Source organism: Mastigoproctus giganteus, chromosome 7 (genome assembly GCF_048544385.1).
Source record: "Mastigoproctus giganteus isolate SK-2022 chromosome 7, ASM4854438v1, whole genome shotgun sequence".
NCBI classification, from domain to species: Eukaryota; Metazoa; Arthropoda; class Arachnida; order Uropygi; family Thelyphonidae; genus Mastigoproctus; species Mastigoproctus giganteus.
In genome coordinates this window covers 106,169,999-106,191,393 of record NC_143581.1, presented here as the reverse complement: position 1 = coordinate 106,191,393, position 21,395 = coordinate 106,169,999, and the positions used below count along the sequence as shown (strand labels likewise).

The following is a 21,395-nucleotide window of genomic DNA, read 5'->3' as shown; positions in this document are numbered from 1 at the left end:
ACCCCGTAAGGAATCTACCAAGCATACTTTACCGTAGCCCAAGGCGGGAAAAACAAAACGCCTGCAGCAACCTCACTAGACTTATATAACTACAAAGCGTCATGCGCCACCTAAGATTTGTCAAGAATTAGCCGGTGTTTTTTGGATGAACAAAAGCATAATAGCGCCCTCTATAATAGAGAAAACAAAACCAATAATACTCAGATGTAGAAGAGAAATCCTAGTATAATATAGAATTCATTCCTACTGTAAAGAACCCATATAGGTACCACTTTTCTAAGGCGTAAGCTATATATAGCGAGTTCAAAACAGCAGTCCCTAGTATGTACATGTATATACAAAGGCTAATTAGTACACCACTCGCTATATCTATACCCTATATTAAAAAACAATAATGATTACATTAAGACCACGGCAATATCCAAAATGTATATAACAGTTTAATAAACTGCCTGCCTAATATTTTCGATAATTTCCAACTGGTTTAAATTATCGTGGTACTTTTTTAGTGCTATGGATAAAGCAGTACTCATATGTTTCAAAATGAAATTATATGGGAAACCGTTATCCAATAATTTATGCTTAAGATCGATAAGCGCATATATAACATCACTTTTATTATTACAAATATATACTCTTCTGATAGTTTGTGTCACTATAATGTTTTTAAGTATACGTACAGAGATATTAGTACCCCAACGGGTTAAGTCTATAGTTTTGAAATTGAATTCTTTGCGTTTGTCAAATAGCTTGGTAGATAGTGTATTATTATTAATCTGAATATCTATGTCCAGATATGCTACTTTAAAAGGGTCACCGTTGTTAGTGACTTCTAGAACCAACTCCTGCGGGTAGTGTTTAACCGCTTCTGTAAGAAAGCTAGTATTGTTGAACACAATTAGGTCATCAATATATCTGAACATATGGATATCTTTAACAAAGTTGTTTTCAAAATGATGCAGATATAAGTTGGCGATGAGACACGAGCTACTCGCCCCCATGGCAATGCCAGCATGCTGTATGAAAATATTACTACCATTATAAATATAGCTGTTGGAAATACAAAGATTAATCAAGTTATCCCAATAATTACGTTGGCAGGGTAAAATTTGGCTATATTCTGTAAAATAATTATTTAACACCAATTTTAGACTATCATGTGGGATGCTAGTAAATAAATTTTTGAAATCATATGTATTTATATGTTTGATGCTATTCATATTGTTCTTTATAAAGGTTAAAATAGGTCTATTGTTATTAATAATTCTGGAGGAATCTATAGCCTTGAAAATCATGCTGAGCAATTCAACTAGCTTACTATGTGGGACTTTTGAGTAGCTATTTCTACAAGATGTAATAAATCTGAAACTAATAGGCGATTTGTGAAACTTGGGAATACCATACAAATACGGAAAATTAGTATTATAGTTACTAATTTTTAACCTTTTTTGTATAGCCAGTAGCTTTTTGGTAATAGTACCAAGGTTACAGTTAGATTTAGTATATGTAGCACTGCTATGTAGTTCATTGTATAATAGTGTGGCATAGAATTTTTTGCAGATGAAACTGTAATTATTAGCGGCCTTATCTATAGTTGTTATGATAAATATATCCTGTAACTCCTTTAAATGTCGTTTGATTAACTGCATATTATATCTTTTGCTATCTCTAATGGTATGATGCTTCCTATGTAAAAGCATACTAAATATATGTTGTTTAAAATCGCTATTAGTAAGAACTAGCCAATTATAGAAGGCCTCTAGTGGTAAATTAAACTTATAGGCCAATTTAAGGCAAAAATGCATAAGGTCAGAATGTATTAGTTTGGTTATAAGATTAGCATTAAGGCTAGTGTTAGGTCTGTATTTAAAACCGTAGGAAAGAACAGATCTCAATTCCTGGTGAGGAACCAGGTTAAGATTACCAGTAATTACATGCCCATGATGTAAGTCAACGAAATCATGGTATTGTGGTAAGTGGCAGTAGCAAATAGCATCCTGGTAGACATTATCTAAGTTGCAGGCTAGCTGCTTATAATTACAAGCAGTAAGCCCAAAAGGTTTATTGTAACTAAACCTAGTTACTATATTCCTATTACTGAGTGGAAAACTGCTAACATGTTTATTTAATATCTCCTTTAACGGTAAGTAGTCAAATATAATGTTACTGAATTTAATATTGATATAGATGTTATGGATAACAGGTTTATTACATAGACGATATTTAAAAATATCCCTAAGTAAGTGGTCAAGATGCTGGTTACGATGTGAATATGTCTGGTTAATTTTTTCTAAGGCTTTTAACTTGCTATGCTTGAGGCCGAATAAGATATCATGTATGAGTTTAATATTTATAACATTTTTATCCCAAGTATCCAGCATGTCGGTAAATTTTCCTAAAGTATGCTTAGTGCGCATTTGAATGCCAGTACCAGTATTGTTAAAAACTTTGTTTCTCATCTTACTACGTGGCAATTTAGGCTGGGATCTATTAGCCATATGAAAAAGTTTATAAACACAAGTATCTAAACTACCAATATTATAATTACGTCCATTAAACAAACTATTGAGACCATAAGGGTACAGGGTTTTATATTTAAGAATATTGCAGTTTTCACGTTGTAATCTAATGCTGTGTCTATGTTCAATATCTAATATAGTAATAGAAATATTATCGAAACTATGTGTTTGGAAGTGCTGCAGTTCAATGTCATTTTTATTAACAAAATTATTAATATGGGATCTGTGCCCATTAATTCTAATATGTAATTCACCTCCTGTTTGTCCAATATACTTAGCCATACACGTATTACATGTAATTAGGTAAATAGCTCCCCTAGAATGGCAGAAAACCGGATCATAGGTATTATGGGAGACATGTTTAATGTTCATGGCCGGGCAAGTTTGACATCTCATATTGTTGCATTTGTTGAATTTTAAGTATAGCTCCGATGCAAAAGTCCTCGTGTCCAAATGTAAGTTATTGTCTATAGTATCATTAACCGGGCGGTTACTTGGTAAGCCTAATACATTAGATGCAACATGGCTATTTTGGTTACTTATCGGATCACTCATAGCCATAGTAGAATCCGCGGTACAGTTTAGCCTACGCGACCGACGTAGTATCTTATGATTATTCAAAGTGTAGTAACTCATGATAGTATTATAAGGTAAAAATAACTAAAAAATGGGGGAAATACAGTTAACCATCGACTATATATCTTACCAAACTCACAGAGTATGATAACTAGCATAATAGTATCCTTATACTTTAATATAGCGAAAACAAAAATATTGATATAAAAAGATGTAGAAATTTAATGTAATTAGATAACGATAACGATAAGGAGAATCCTTGCAGACCAGTCAATACAAAGGCAAACTCCTAATTAATAAAGCATCCATAATATTACTGAGTTTAGGTTGTAAAGATGTAAAATTATAGTTAAAGTGTAATATATAGAACACCCAATTAATGCCATCAAACGATCGAACATTACATCGGACGTTATGTATATACTAAATAGATACGTTATAGTGTAAAGTTAATATCTTTAAAGTTTGAAAATCCATATAGCCATAGTCCTGCCATATCTCCAGTATACATGAAAACCAAAATATAAATCATATTAAGTAAATTAATAAAATAATAAAATAATAAGCCCAACACAGGAAAATTATTTTGCAAGGAACTTTGTCGAGGGCTAAACCCTTACAAAATAACCAACCCATGCTAGACTGAGCCATCGGTTTCTGTTATCATCTGCCTGTATACTAAAGCCAAAATAATATAATAGTGGAAATGTGGAATAATTTAGTATAACATTAACGTAAGATTTGAGACAAATGTAAGTCTAGAATGCCAAAACAACAAGTGTCGTACCGTAATACATAACAATAATTTATAAATGATACAGGCTGGATGATATTTAGCCCGACCGATCGCTACCACATTATAAGCACAACTGAGTAATTATTAAAATTACTAATAATAATTACTCAGTTGTGCTTATAATGTGGTAGCGATCGGTCGGGCTAAATATCATCCAGCCTGTATCATTTATAAATTATTGTTATGTATTACGGTACGACACTTGTTGTTTTGGCATTCTAGACTTACATTTGTCTCAAATCTTACGTTAATGTTATACTAAATTATTCCACATTTCCACTATTATATTATTTTGGCTTTAGTATACAGGCAGATGATAACAGAAACCGATGGCTCAGTCTAGCATGGGTTGGTTATTTTGTAAGGGTTTAGCCCTCGACAAAGTTCCTTGCAAAATAATTTTCCTGTGTTGGGCTTATTATTTTATTATTTTATTAATTTACTTAATATGATTTATATTTTGGTTTTCATGTATACTGGAGATATGGCAGGACTATGGCTATATGGATTTTCAAACTTTAAAGATATTAACTTTACACTATAACGTATCTATTTAGTATATACATAACGTCCGATGTAATGTTCGATCGTTTGATGGCATTAATTGGGTGTTCTATATATTACACTTTAACTATAATTTTACATCTTTACAACCTAAACTCAGTAATATTATGGATGCTTTATATATATATATATATATATATATATATATATATATCTACACATGACTACTATATATATATATATATATATATATATATATATATCTACACATGACTACTATATATATATATATATATGTGCCTAATTCTGAACAGTTATGAAACTGTGGCCGTTTGAATAAAAAAAAAAAATCTATGGAATTTTGAATAGCAAAAAAAAAAAAATAATAATAATAACAAAAAATAAGCCGTAGCCGTGTGGTCAGGCGCGAGGGTGCCTAAGTACACGTGCCCTGAGTGACCGGGCCTCTACACATGACTACTAAATACGGTGCTGTTCCTTGTATTCTATATATTTTGTGTACTCCTCTGACCGTGTGATCGTCCCGCAGTATAAACAGAAAATTTATTTATTTAGGTGCGTATCTAGTAAATATTTATTCATAACTACGTGTGTGTTTAATTTAATTTAATAATTTAAAATTCTATAAATCCCTAATCTTTCATAACCGGACACATGTTTATATGAGCTTTTTCACTTGTTTTGGCACATAGAACCACTACAATTTTTGTCAGTGTAGTTTACAAACTCTGATTGTGTGTGCATATACTCACACTATACTCCAAAAATATACGGATACCCCTGATTTCATTGTCATCGGACCTTCTGGGTAAAGATGCAACTGAAAGCAGTGTATTAAGGAAGGCGTATGAGAATGGTTCATTGTTCATAATGAATGTGCAAAATTTCCAGTCGGTGGGAGCAAATCATTGAGTGGTTTTCGTTATGGTACGTAGAGATAATCAGACTGATTTTGAGAGGGTGTATAGGAAACCATGCTGCTGGTTTGTCGATTTTTGCAGTTGTTGCCGACAGCCTACATTATCCAAGGTTGACTGTCGCCGATGTCATGTAATGGAAGCATGTAAGTACCACTACCGTCCAGGTTGTTGTTGTTATTTGGTTTTTAGGAACATTAGCAACTAAGGCTATATTGCTCCGGGGATATGCGGTGGTCATTCCCTGACCTTTCCGCATCCTCCGTATTTGGTGGTCACGGGCTCGAACCCCGGTCTAATCTAGAAGCGTGTGCTACGCACTGCTGCTCCTGCCCACCTGGCTACGGAGGCGCCTTACCGTCCAGGAAGAACACCGAAGCCCACTCCACGTAACCAGAGACTACTCGGAAGGATAGTACTACAATTTCGCCAGGCATCCCTGGAAAAATATCAACCAGGAATTTAAGGCGCTAGCAGGTCGCAGTCTGTCCTAACACACTGCGACCTCAGTGTGTTAGGACAGATGATGTGTCGTATGGAGCTCCATAGTCTCGGTTTTCATGGAAGAGAGCAGCAGCGCAGAGAAAAGCCAAACACCACAATTGCATTGAGCGATCTCGCTTTGCATGGTGCGACGGATGCTATAATTGGTCCATACAGCAGTGGAAATCGTTATACGGAGTGACGAATCTCGCTACGCCCTATGTCAATCAAATGAATGTAGATGATGCCTACAAGTTCGGAGGGGTGGATATGGTGCGGCGCTGTTTTCGTGGCATAGGCAAAGCCTTTTGAAACCATGAACACTGATCCCCACCTTAGTATTTTGGACAATTATATGCTCTCTTTGAATTATACACCGCTAATCAACAAACAGATGGATGTAAAGCACAGGCCCGGACGAATGTTTTGCAGAATCCTTAAAAACATTAACTAAAATATAATTTTTATTTCTTATTAATTTCTGTGACTTATTCTTAGTAGTGTCAGTACTATAAATGTCTTTTTCTTTTGGGTATGGAGAAAACATATACAAACAATAATACCGTTGGTGGCAAGAAATATGCCACAAGTTTACAATAATAAAGACAAAAAGAGGGAGAGAGACGCAACTCACCCCTATCACACGCGGAAGAAGGCTAGAGGAGAAACACACAGAATGCATATAGACGGTGAACAGAGAAATGAAAGCAACTTTTGCGATAGCAAATAAGAATTATTTAATATTTATGTTCAGATATTATCAGATATTGTGTCTATAGAGAACAGATATTAAACATTATTTTATTATGATTGTTTGCTTTATTTAAGTACTTTTAATCTAAAATGTATTTAGTACATCATATTTACAAAACGAAATGCTGCAGATATAAGCATCGTAGTAAATGGCAATGATTTACTGTTCTGCAGTCAGCTTGACGAACTGAAAGGCCCTTATATGCACTGGAGCCAATTGGGATTAATATCAAGGTTCTTTGTCGGATTTAAAAGATAAAGAGACAGAGGTTAAATAAATGAAAAAAACCTGAGAATGGACCAAAGTAGCAAGTGGAGTCCTTCCACTTCTGTTTTTTATCTTCCTTTAGTGACACTGATGAGGGAATGCAGGGGAAATTGTCGAAGTTTGGTGTGATTAAAAGTAGGAGGGGTTGTAAATTACCAAAAATCAGGCCATTTTGCTGAAAAATTACAGATAGACTTCACAAATGGGCTGAAAAATGGAAACTAAACTTTGATGCTTTGGAATGTAAGGTTTTGCACCTAAGGAACAGAAATCCATATGTTATTTGTAAGCTGGGGAAGGGGTGCAAGAGTTAAAAGTGGTCCAGGACCAAAAAAGACTTAGGGATTATGTTTCAGTCAGACGTGATATTTTCCGCGCAGTGTAAACTGGCCGTAAGGTTTCTGTCTGTGATTAAAAAAAGAACCTGGAAAGTAGGAAAAAAAAAAAAAAAAAAGATGCCATGGTCCCTTCATAAAAGAACGACAGTGGGACCACGTTTAGAATATTGTGTTCGGATCGGGAGGCCACACTTGAAGAAAGACAGAACTTTTAGAAATGGTTCAGAGAAGGGCAACCAGATTGGTCAGTGAGTGAGTGCTAATCGATGTCCATATGAACATTGGCTTAGAAAAGGTGCAGAATTCAAAGCTTGGTAACTAGACATCTTGTGGGGGGGGGCGGTCTTATAGAAGTATTTATAGGCCATGAAAGGAATCGGTAAAATGAGTTTTATATTTTCATTCGTAAAAGAGAGAAGGACCAGCGGGCACGAATTTCCAAATAAATAATATTTATTCATTCATACTGGGGAGGAAGTGAAGGCCAGATCTCATGAAGTTTACTTTCGTGCAGCGTGTTTTATATCAGTGGAATAAATTCCCTGTCACAGTTAGTCGAGGCGGATAGTTTGGTAAAATTCAAAGCAGAATTGCATAGGTACTGTTAGTTGTCTGAAGGCACCAGGGGGGTTTCCCATCTCCGCTATTGCATAGGTACTCTGTGGCGACTGGGAAGGTATGCGTGATAGTTTTTTTTTTTTTTTCTTTTGCAGATGTAGAAAGTCTATTGCCTTACATCATTCGAAAACAAAAAAAAAAAAAAATAGGGCCACTTACAGAAATGCTTGTGACATCTAAATCAAACGCCACTGTTGGAGAAAATGGGACCATTTGGTTGGTTTCACCTTTGTCTGGGTAAGGGGCTAACGTCTGGTGAATATGGGCTTGGCACGCCCAGGGTCCTAAGCTGGATATCATCATCATTCTTCTCTCCCTTGGTGATTCCCTTCTACTTCTGACTCTCTCTCTCTCACTCAGGGTAACTCAGAATTTTTTTTTTTTTTTTTTTTTTTTTTTGCTTGTGCAGCGAACGCCTCAGGGTTCCTTGTACCATATAGCTAATGATAATAATGGGAAACTCTCAAAAATGGTATAATCACATCAGTCGAATGTTTGTTCATTATTGAATATAAAGGAACGTGGGAAAAATGTTCCCTGCGAGTTATTTCATAAGATCTATGGTGCTGTCGTAAACTTTGAGCAGATGGACGTCAAGACTACAGTATTAGTAATGTAAAATGATGAAAGAAAGCCAGTTTATACCGCATCGGCCAAATTATTCCAGATTGTTCCAGCAATCAAATACTCGCTGGCTGAAGGCAAAGACAATTTGAATTTATGCCCTTTATATGTGTTTTCACATAAAGGGGCATAAATTCAATAGGAAGGATGCCATCAGCATTGGGCTTGCTCAATCCATTCAAAGCCTTAAAACGCCTCAATCAAATCTCCTCGTCGGCACTTAGTTTGCGGATTCTGCAATTTGAAAAGCTGAAGCTTTCCTTTTAAGATCACCCTTTTGTTCCGCTCACTAATCTTGTTGCTCTTTTCTGTACCTGTTCCAACAGGTCCACATCCTTCAGCACATCAGCCTGCCAGACCTGTATGCAGTATTCAATATGTGGCCTAATATTTTCTTTGCACAACGGGATAGTCAATTTCTAATCACTGCTGGCAAAATTATTGTATATCATCGATAAAACTTCATGAGCTGTCATGGCAGCTTGTCTGTACTGGTTAGATAGTATTTTGGCAGGTAGCAACCTATCTACTAAGTGCAACCCGATATTTAAAGAGCATAAGGAGAGCAACTCCAAAAACGAACAAACAAGGATGCGCCAGCTGCAGACGTCTGGACGATTGGGATAACCGATTCATCCTTTTAGAACTTTCGTAATAATGCTCTAGTGGCCTCATCATGGATAATGCACGAAAGTTTGGAGTATCATGCATAGTTATGCTCGCGAGCGCGTAAATCATGAAACACCGTTGGATGTTTCATAGCGAGCGTACATTCTGCAGCGTAAAGGCGCTTCAAGTTGAATGGAGCAGCTGATCCCACTCACAGATTTCGACCTCATAAGGATAATCATGGGATAGAGAAAACTACGTGTTTTTTTGCGATAGCATATAAAGTTTTTTTTATTATTATTATGTCATGGATTACTTACATTGTTCTTTTCTTAACATCCTGGGCGGGGGGTTCTCCGTAATTTTGCTTGCACCTGATCACAGTCATATTTGCCAACGGTGGCAGATGTGGCTTGATCAGTTCTCCAATACTGCTTACTAGATAAAGAAGACGACACTTGTATGTAAGATTAGTTGTAGATTTTATGGTTAAATCATTTTCTCGAGGTCAATATATTTTACTTAGTGTTTGCTGTGTATAAATGGGCATATGTTATGCCCTAATTTGTTAAAGTAGGGGATTATTGCAATAACTGTAATTGTCATTTGCAGTGTAGAAGAATGCGACTGTATCTGCAATGCGGAAGGACCTTGTTGTTGTCACGGTAATCAGAACAGAATAGATGACTCCGATGCTGATGCCGATCACGGAATTCATCTAAATGGATTTCCAATGGAGGAATTCGACGGGATAGATGACATCCTAGCTGTAAGGTAAGTAATTTCTAAACAAAAGTCTGACGTTGAATATAGATTGTCAATAATTGATTCAACCAATCAAAATTCCTTTGATCCTATTGTGGCCTCACAAGATCACAGGAGTTCCGATTGTTTAATTTGCATTTTATTTATATCTAAGGGATTTTAACGAATGTGTTGCCAAATGACCAAAATGGCAAAGTCATATACTCCGAAAGCTTTTGTTTTATTTTTTTTTAGGGTTACCCCTAACGCGAAAAGGTATTGAAACTTATAGAATTCTAGCAAAATAAGATTTGTTCTAGAAAGGATACGTGGAAGGAGGAAATTTTGGTGTTGAACTTTGGGAAGATGCGGACTAGTTGGGGCAGTGGATTGGTTTTGGGGAATGAGATAGAGCTGCCAATTCAGATGAATAGTGCCCATGGTTATATCTATCTGAATGTGTGTTGAAAGAGTTTATAAGAAATGGGTCATTAATCAGCCTCTTGTGGGTAGTGTAACAGCTGGCGAGGTTCTGAGAACACCATCCCAGATGTGTGAAAAGTATTTCGTGGTGGATGAATTTATGAGTTATACAAGCAGCAACTGTTTGTAACAAGAAACACGTCAGTTTATGGACGCAGTGCGTTACATTTCAGGCGCATTCGACTTTTTTCTTAAATTATTTTTCATTTTCTGTGATTAATAGAAGTGAAAAGTAAATATAGTGATTTTTTATCAACTAATTACTAAGATTATAATTTTATAGAACACTAAATAACATTCAATAACTCATTCAGATTATTACTATATTTAATACCACTCATGTACCGCGTGAAATTAATAATATAGTTAAATTTTAAGCTTTCGCTATTCTTTTCTAGTCTAATATAGTTTATTAAACAATCGCCTAAACCACTATACATTAAGGTGACGCTTCAGGCATCTTACCGATACCTATCATCAGACCATGTTGCTGACAGACTCCTACTTGCCGAAGCTGCCGGAAACCTGATGTGTATTCCTGGTTTCCGGCAGCATCGGCAAGTAGGAGTCTGTCAGCAACATGGTCTGATGATGGGTATCGGTAAGATGCCTGAAATACTCTGGATAGTATTCTTCACCTTAATGTATAGGGGTTTAGGCGATTGCATAATAAACTATTATTAATTTCACGTGGTATTAAATATAGTAATGATCTTAATGGAAAACGACCACGTAATGTCCTTCCCTAACTGTATTCAGTAACTCAATAACAATAGTTTTAATTTCTCTAAACTTAGCCGTTCAGTTTAATTATTATTGTATAATATTTATTACTTTTTGTCGGTGTGCCCTTTTTTTTTTTTAATCTCTCTCTCTCTCTCTCTCTGTATATGTATCTCTTCACAAGCGGAGCGCATTATAGCCTTAGTAGCTAATGCGCCAATAAAATCAAAACAAACAATCACAAGCGGCACCACGTTCACGAGTCTTACATAACAATACACGCGAAGCGTGCACAGACCTGCCTAAAGCTAACAATACTGCATCAAAACTACACTGGTGTTCAAAGAAAGTGCATCACCTAGGAATTTCACATTTCTGACACTTCTTTTGCTATGGTATGTTACATTAATGACCAGCATCACCAATAAAAATATAAACAAAAGATATTTATTAATAGTTAAGGCAAAGCTAAGTAATATTTGACAGGTGCTCTCAAAACATTCCAAAATGAGCATTTATACAACAGTTTTGGTAAATACGACAGTATGGCTGAAATGTTATCAGAAGCCCTCATTTTGCTTCAGTTTATCATTTTAAATGGAAATCAAAATGAGAAGTTCACCAGGTGCAAACTAATATTTAGTTGAACCGCCTCTGGCAGTGATGGCAGCAACACATCGTCGAGGCATTGACAAGGTCAATTTCTGAAGATAATCAACTGATAGTTCGTGGTTCAAAACACGAATTATGAAGTTCACGAAGGGGGTTTGGTTTCTTGCTGGCAACTGCACATTCCAGACGATGCCAATAGTTCTCTATAGGATTCAGGTCCGGACTGTTTCCTGGCCTGCTAAGAGTTGTAATGGACCGTTCTTCCAACCATTTTTTCACCTGTAACAAATGAAAACACATTACTGTCAAACTTCTAATGCAGAAATGAAGCTAAAGTAACTACAGAAGTACCTACTTAAACTCTTTGCCCGATGACAAGGAGCAGAGTCATCCTGAAAGTGCAGTTACTTGGCAGGTTGAAATGGCTGGCAGCAATTTGCCTTTCCATATAGCCAGGTATCCATTGGTATTTACCAAACCTTTTATAAACTGCAGGTGACCTACTCCGAGATACGAAATGCACCCCTATATCATTTGTCTGGTAGGGAATTTCACTGTAGATACCATACACTCTGGACAGTATTCTTGACCACGTCTACGGCGAGTCGTTTGTCACCCTTCAGAGCCATGCAGGTTGAATTTCTTCTCATCCGATAAAATAACTGACTTCCACTGTTCAGGAGTCCATTTTACATGCTCCTTACACCAAATTAAAAGGCCCTTTTTCATTTTTTGTGTGAGGAGGAGCTTCTTCTTAGGACGACGGGCTACAAGTCCATTTTTGATGAGGCGTCTTCTGACTGTTACTGCACTTGTTACCACTCCTGTATGTTCTTCCCATTCTCTTTTCAACTCAGACGAAGAAGCTTTATGGTTTTTAAGGAATAAGCGCTTCAAAACGCAGTCCCGTTTTGGCATAGACACTCGTTTGCTTCTGGTTCCTGTTTTTTTCCATCAGCAGAACCAGTATTTTTGTTGTTCGGAAAGAACAACAAAAATACTTCCTCACATTAAACAACTCTTTCTTCTTCGCACTCTTTCTTCGTGGCGTCAACAGCATGTAACTCGCCATCCTGACACAAGCAAGGAATGATTGCAACTCTTTTGCAGACCGTGCTTATATAGCTGAAAGTAACAGTTGATGCAATATTACATCATCACCTATGCGTGTCAATCTTATCTGATGCAATCTGTAAGAAGTATTGCCATATACTTATGTTATTCGGACGACAATTACAATTTTAAGGGGTGATGCACTTTCTTTGAACACCAGTGTATGTACATTTTAGAAATCTTTATCGCAACAATAATCATAATAATAATATAATGGATACATTGCAGTGTAGCCCTTCACGGCCACAAGGCCAGGGGTTAACAGTAATATTACAATATGTAAGACAAAGAAATTAAATATAAAAAAATGCATATGTGAACGAATAAAAGTAAATACAGCTCAACACTCAAAGTATAATACAATTATAAACATCACAATGTACAAAGAATATATATGTGGAAAACTGCAAGGTTTGTTGGTAAGCTATCTTCATGTCATATTGCTGGCTTGCAGCATTAAGATGAGCTTCAAGGAGAAGGATCAGGGACAGGGAAGTACAATTTAAGAATGCGGCGTCTGTACTCCTTATCACAAGAAAACTTATTAAGGTCAGCATCCAAGACTGGGCACATGAAAGTAGCTGAAATGGCAGAAACCTATCGGATCAGATTGGAGACGGCTGAGATGTGGGCACAGAGTTGGAGTCGCTCTGAGGGACTCTCCAAGAGCACAGGTCCCAGAAGGATGATGCCGAAATCTTGCCAGTGATCATTATTACAGTTGTGGTAAGGCATTTCACCCTAATCAGAGTGGGAAGCCTGTGAAGTTTTATCAAACTGGCCATTTCAGTTGTCCTTAACTGGAGGAAGTTCATGTTTGTTTATGGCCCATTTTAAGAGCCAAAACGCAGTAGAAAAGAGTGGTCGAATTGTGCTAGGGGCAGCAGATGCCCATACTTCTGCAGCATATAGAAGCGGAGAGTATACTGTGCTTTTATATATATCTTCTGGTGGTTGTTACTTCATTAATATAATGCAAATGCTGTTTGGCCATCCATCGGAGTCGAGCTGCCTGGGTGAGCAGCTTTTCCATGTGGTTACCGACATGGAAATCAAAAATAACCCCCAATCGGTATGTTTCTTGACGATGGGAATAGGAGAATTACATTGTGTTGGCTGAATGTAGGAAGGCGTTTTCTTTAATGAGAATATCATAAATTCAGACTTTTCTGGATTTATTTTTAGTCCAAACTAGTTGAGGTAGTTTGAAAATTCCAGGAGTATATTGTTAATTGATGCTGTTATCATGAGAAGATCATCATGTGGAGAAATCAGTGTGAGGAATTTCATATCATCAGCATGACAAAGAGTATCTGCCTGGACTCAACAAGCGGCGAGATAAGCGCTGTAAATAAGAGCCCAGATAAGACACCACCCTGTGGTACGCCTGAAGAGACACCACTCGAATGTTCGGCCGTGGACAGTAAGCCGGATTATTCTATTTTGAAGGAGTGAAGTGAGGAACTGTAGAGTGTCTCCCTTGATTTGATAATGGTCTGAAAGTAGCTTCAGCATTGCAGGAACGTTTATTGAGTCGAAAGCTGCTGCGAGGTCTACATAGGTGACTGCAAGCTCTGCATGAGATTCAAACGCAGAGAGGATAGAGCTAGTGGTGGTGGCTAAGAGTAAAGTTTTATCTATGAAGTTCTTTTGCATAACAATTGTATGGTAGAAAGAAATAATAATTGCCAGATTTCTATTTGTCTGATTTTAATGAAATTTGGAATGACTCGAAACGAAGAAAAAAACGAAACGTTTCCTTCTTCGTTTTGGGCCCCAAAATTCCATTTTGCCTTGGTCCCCATGAAGGTATAATGCGCTACCTGGTATCTCATTGCGGTGCTCCCCACTTTTTGAGTAACCTAAGAAAGCTTTACTACTCTTGCAACTGTTTGTCCAGTTCTTGTCAGCTCCTTAACTCGTGTAGGCCTCGAGTGAATTCACACGAAGTCATCTGGCTGTCCATTGAAAGCCGAATGAGAAAAATTGAGATCTGGCTAGTGCAAAATCATGCTTGCTACTTAGTGCTGTAGATTTTATAAAAGGACAAAATGAAAATTCTTTGTCTTACACAGCTTTCACGAGCTTTTCCATTACATATTCGATAAGTGGTTAACTTCTTAATGTAGCCAACGGTAGTGTGTTCAGGGGAAGGGTGAAAGTTAGCCAAGAACTTATAATTAAGTTGTACAAAGTTCAGCATGCCTTAGGTTGAAAAGAAGACAAACGATCCAGTCACTATATTACGAGCTTCTCAAGCCGATCATCATCATCAGCCATTTTCAATCCACTGCACGATGAAGGCCTCTCCAGCAACTTTCCAGTTCCTTCTGTTTTGAGCACTGGCCATCCATTTACTACCCAAAAACTCATGAATTTCATCTATCCATCTCCGCCTTTGTCTTCCAGGTTTTCTTCTAGCTCCTGTTGGGTACCATTCTGTTATTTTCTTAGTTCATCTGTCATCATGTCTTCGAGCTATGTGTCCTGCCCAAGACCATTTTAGTTCTTTAGTTTTGATAAGAATGTCCTTTACTTGAGTTTGCTGCCTAATCCATGTGTTTCTCTTCTTGTCTAACAGTCTGATTCCCAATATAATTCGTTCCATTCTTCGCTGTGTAGTTCTCAGCTTCTCTTCCATTCTTTTGGTGAGTGCCCAAGTTTCACTTCCATAAGTCATGGTGGGGAGTATACATTGATTCATTATTTTACGTTTCAGACAAACTGGGATATTGCTCTTCAGTATGTGACTATATTTCCTGAATGCTATCCATCCAAAATTTATTCTTCTTTTGACTTCCAGCCAGTTATCATTATTACAGCTAATAACTTGTCCCAGATAAGTATATGACTCCACCTTTTCAATTACTGCTCCTTCAATCATTATTTCCCTTTCCGTGGCATACTTGTTCATCATTACTTTTGTTTTATCCATATTCATATTTAGTTCAAAATCCTTACTAACTGTGCATAACTGATTAAGATTTTCCTCTAATTCTTTGGGATCGTGGCTTATAACCACAATGTCATCTGCAAATCGTAAATGGTTTAGGTACTCTCCGTTCACATTGACTCCTTTCTGCAACCAGTCTAATCTTCTGAAAGCTTCCTCAAGGGCAGCAGTAAACAGCTTCGGAGATATTGTGTCTCCTTGTCGAACTCCTTTCTCGATTTTAAATTTGCTACTGTCTTTGTCTAGTCTAATAAAGGAGGTAGCACTTCATATATTTTCTTCAAAATCATAATATATGGGGTATCTATGCCTTGTCTTTCCAGTGCCCGAAACATTGCCTTATGCTGTATGGAGTCAAATGCCTTTTCATAATCCATAAATGCCAGGCATAATGGTATTTTATATTCATTTGCTTTCTCCATTAGCTGTGATATTACGTGAAGGTGATCCATAGTTGAGAATCCTGTCCTAAAGCCAGCTTGCTCTTTCGGTTGATTCTCATCAAATATTCTTTCTAATCTGTTAGTAATGACCCTTATGAACAACTTGTAGATATGGGATAACAAGCTAATTGGTCTATAATTTCCAATTTCTGATTTATCTCCTTTCTTATGCAGCAAAACTATGATTGCATTATTCCACTGCTTAGGCGTCACACCTTTTCTAATGCACTTTGTGAAGAGCCTTGCCAGTTTTTGTGTTATGTCTCTTCCTCCCAATTTTAACAACTCTACAGTAACTTCATCTTCCCCCGGGGCTTTCCGATTCTTCATTTTCTTCAATGCATGTTCTACCTCATCAGGAAGAATATCGGGTATGTCGTATGTGTTGCTACTTTGCAATCCATCTTCCCCACTGCTGGCATCATTCCCCTGCTCCTTGTATAATTCTCTATAGTAGTCTTCTGCTATTTGAATTATGCCTTCTCTGCTGTTTATAAGTACACCATCGCTATTCTTCAGTTTCAGTATCATTTGTCTTTCTGTATTACTGCTCGTGGCTGCTGATTTAAATCCTTTGTTTTCCCTTAATGCTTGTTCTACTTTTCTTGTGTTAAATCTTCTTATGTCCTCTCTGAGTCTCTTTCTAATGGCTTTGCATAACTCAGTATACTCAATTTTCTCCCTGTCAGTGTTTTTCTTGCTCTTCATTTGTCGTCTTCGGTTCATCATGACAAATGTTTCTTGACTAATTTTTTCTTCTTTGGATTTTTGTTTCCCTATAGGTTTCTTGGGCTTTATCACTTTCAGAAAGTTGTAATATTCCTCATCGATATCTTGGTCCTGAGCAGTCTGCAGAAGCTGAAACTTGTTCTTAAGTTCCAGTACATACTGCTTTTTCTCCTCCTCTGTTATCTCACAGACCTTTGTATTATTTACCCGAGTCAGTTTTTTCCTTTCCTACATTTATATCAAGTGTACATCTTACCATTCTGTGATCACTTCCAACATTTACCTTATTCAGGACGGTAACATCATTCACAATATATCTTCTGTTGGTGAGGATGAAGTCGATTGCATTAGTTGTTAATCCATTTGGACTCTTCCATGTCCACTTTCTGTTCACCCTTTTCTTGAAAAAAGTGTTCATTACTGACAGTCCTTGAGATTCTGCAAATTCCACAAGTCTTTCACCTCTTTTATTTCTTTCACCAATTCCAAAATTTCCTATGGTTCCTCTTTCTGCGCTGTTTTGCCTTTTTCCAACCTTAACATTGAAGTCCCCCATAATAATAGTGTAGTGGGTTTTCTGCTCATCTAGAAGACTCTCAATTTCTGTGTACATTTCTTCAACCTCTTCATCAGGGCTCGATGTTGGTGCATAAATCATTATAACCTTTAGCTTGTACCTCTTAGAGATCTTGAGTATTAGTCTTGACACCCTTGGTGATGTACTTTTGAATTCCAAAATGTTGTTTTTAAAATCTTTATGGACCAGAAACCCAACTCCACCTTCACTCCTTTCACTGTTTCCATTGGTGTACAGCAGATTTCCACTTGATAAACTTATAAGTGATTCATTTCTTCTTGTTTCAGCCAAACCGATGATATTCCAATTCACATTTTCTAATTCCTTTTCCAGCTCTAATATCCTGTCTTCACCGATGAGTGATCGTACGTTATAACAGGCCAAGTTCAATTTCCGTGCATGGCAGCCTGGTCGTACCCAGAGATTCTTAGCACCCTCTGCTTCCACTCTGATCCTCTCGCTGCCGTAAAAGGGAGAGTGAAAGCTGCTGGGGACTGAGGGCCATTTGTATTGTTGTGCTCTCATATGCTGGAGGGTTTGGTATCTTTTCCTCTTCACGCTGACCAGGCGTCTTGAAGAGAACCCCTGGTTTTAAGCGCTGGCTTTTAGCCGTGAAGGGTATTGTGTACGGCATGTGCGTTTTGTATGCAATAAAGAGTTCTTCTTAAAACCACTCTACACGTTCGTTGCCACCTAAGTGACATAACAGGGCTTACCATCGAGAAGGTGTGCATGAGTGGATTTTAGGGAGGCAGGCCAACCGGACTTCTCCTAAATCTTCTGTAATAGAGATATTGGATCCATCAGTGTTTTAGGCTGATTGTCTGATAACACACAGGATACCTGTTCCCCTCTAAGCCCCTAGCCGATATACAAGTTAATAGCCTCAAGCCGATATACAAGTTAATCGCTTGTGCTGCCATCTATGTACTAACTGTGACGTTACTGTTGTTCAAAATCCTTTGAAAACTACGCGACAAACGAATACGCATGCTTACGAATACGGTACTTACTAATCGAAGTAAGTACCAGTCTCTATTCACCTCTACCACCCACAATAATGAGAATGTACTGCTGTGTTCGAACCGGGCTGGAACTCAGTTTCAGACCTCCTACATTTTCTTGAAAAAAAAATGTATAATCGCAATCATTAGTAATGAATGTGATTAACCGTCTTAGATTATTTGAAAGCCCTTAGGTGAAGATCCATTCATTTTGGTTCCTCTTGTAGAAATCACAATGCGCGTAAATGTATAATTAGGATAATGACGATAATTTAAATGAAGGATAATAATTAGGTAATTTCGGTGAAGGATAATAATTAGGTAATTTCAATGGAGCATGGTTTTAAATGAGGTTTCTTCTCTGCGGGTGATATCCTCAAAGAATTAAACTACGGTGTCCCAATGCTTTGTACATCATGATATTTATTGCGGCGTATTAAAGTATTGGAACAGTTTTTCTTGAAAAGTACTATTCATTTAAAAAAAAAAAAAAAAAAAACTTTCATAATGCTGCCACAAGTTTTCGTGTTATATTCTAGTGGAACCTAGGGCTCTTCCTGTTTTGGTTGAGTGGGCCACTCTGTGGTGGTTTCAACAATTTGGCGGGCCTATTCACGGCGCGTTTATAAATTTATGAATCATAGATAAAATAACGGGCGTGGCGGGTGGATGTATATAGAAACTTGCAATACTGATTTGAGGCTTTTTTATTTTAAAAATTGTATGTATAGGGATTTGGCTAAAATAATAAAAAACAAATTCTGAGCAAATATTAAGAAAAAAGGACAGCTTATTGTAAATATGTTTTTAATAAATAAACATAAATTTTAAACCTATAAAGATTATAATCTATTAACCTTAGAAGCATTATTAAGGTGCACAAATGCATAATAGAGTATTCTCAAAATAATTTATATTACGGAAATATCCAAATAATTTTTTTATTATTATAGAATTTTACCTCTCGATGGTGAGTATAAAGAAACTGAATTATTTCAACCGAAATGTCTAGCATCTATATCATTAGTAGAATATTTGATAAATTCTCGTTTAAATCCATATCAGAAGATTTTTCTGACTATATATATATATAAAAGTTTTTCGGTAGAGAGTGGAATAGGTAAAGGGCTAACGGAACTGAAATCGGAGAACAAGGAAGGTACAGAAGTTAATAAGAAGTAATTAGAAGTACTTAATGCTGCGTATCCTATGATTTCAACGTCTTCTTCGAGGGCCAGCCGCCGAAATCAAAGGAAAAAGCAGTAAGAAGTAAGGCCTCTGTTTCTAGCATGAAATATATGCAGCACGTGCTAGATTTGAAAAGCCGGTATAGAAGATAAGGGTTGAAATTTAAATTATAAGGTATACGTATATTTTTATTTATTATTTTTGCTATTGCAGCTTAAGCTATAGGCTTCCTTGCACCTTGTGGCCATTACTAATACTAATATTTCTCTTTGACAGTAATATCTGGGTCCAGTCTCTCTCTCTCTCTCTCTCTCTCTCTCTCTCTCTCTCTCTCTCTCTCTCTCTCTCTCTCTCTCTCTCTCTCTCTCTCTCTCTAGGAGCAGTTTTTCTTTGATTCTGATTTTGTATCGGAGATGAATATTTTTTAAAATTTTCCTAAATCAAAGTACAGTAATATATGGTATTACCTTAAGCACATTCCAGCTCTTTATTACCACGGAAAATCGGTTGGAATGCAATTGTAAATAAATTTTGATTTCAGGCTGTATACCATATAAATATAAAGCGTTTCTAGATTTTCTTATATTCTACGTTATTCAACTATGCTCTTAACTTCTCCACACTTTACTTGTATGTCAAGATGTTTCATCTTGTCCACTCACCGATGCTGCTTAAACCTAAACATTATGCCAACTCAGACTTTGCAGTGGTGTCCTGGAGTTGGTTTTGGGAGGAGCATGTACATTATTATCGTTAAAGAAACTTTCCTCTTTCTGTGTTTAGACTCCGTGTTCTTCTCATCTAGTGCATGGCTCTTTTGTACGGTCCTGCATTAGTTGAAATGGGCGGTCGAAATAATTCAAACAAGTAAGTAAGCACACAAGTTGTTCATATAATTAGTGGAGTGGACCTACCTTAATTTTAATATCCGTTGCTAAAGTCTGCTGGTGCTCTCTCCTTTTCTAAACAACCTCCGTCGAAATGTATACACATTCATAGAAACACTCCCGGAAGCCATTTCTTCATTAGCCTTTGAGAGTGGTCGTTGTGGCCACAGATTCTGGACCTTTTTTAATGTGCAATGCTTGTGCAGTTTTAAAATTGCAGTTTTTTTCAAACAGTTATCTCTGAAAACCTGACATTTCTCTCACACTGTTTTGTAGCATTCATGCCACGTCGAACGCAATAGTGAATAGCAAAACTGTACTGAGACTTCAGATCTACCGTTATGCAGCTCACAAAATTCGTATTTTGGTTTCAACTTAAGGCCATTACGAAACGTGCCAGAAATTGCAACTGTATCATCTTATTCTTGGATATGCTCCTCTGCCATCTAGTGGCCATTTTTCGAAACTTGAATGGTTGTACGGTGCCGCTGCCAATTCGTGAATTAAATGCTAAGTCTGTGTATATGGAGAGTACAATACGGAGTGGAGTTGACGTGTTAAATACATACGAATTGCACTGGAAGTAATTCCACGGATTAAAAAAAATAAGAATTGCATTTGGTTGGGAATCTAGAAAATCTGGTGTGTGCATTGCAGTGCTTTATTAGTCGGCCAGCTACTATGAATTAATTTTAGAGTGCAGTGTGAACTACCTGTACTACAGAATAAAAAAAAAAAATCAATGTTTTATGAACTACGGTAATATTAGCGTTGGCGTCTTGAGTTAATTCGGTCTTGTGTATTGCAAAAATAAATAAATAATAAAATAAAACAATAAATAAATAAAATAAAAAAAGGGCAACAAAAGATAACTGGAAAACTTTCGGAAAATTCGAAAATTATTAATAGCGCA

The 21,395-nt window shown here is 36.9% G+C and overlaps 1 protein-coding gene across 1 annotated transcript in view; it reads left to right on the top strand.

Annotated features, from left to right (window-relative positions):
* Positions 1-21,395, top strand: part of LOC150083126 (ankyrin repeat and fibronectin type-III domain-containing protein 1-like) — a 558,629-nt gene that overhangs the window by 32,590 nt on the left and 504,644 nt on the right. Inside the window, exon 3 of the mRNA XM_090378398.1 lies at positions 9,639-9,800. Coding sequence (XP_090234524.1) covers positions 9,639-9,800 — 162 coding nt within the window. The remainder of the gene's footprint in view (positions 1-9,638; positions 9,801-21,395) is intronic.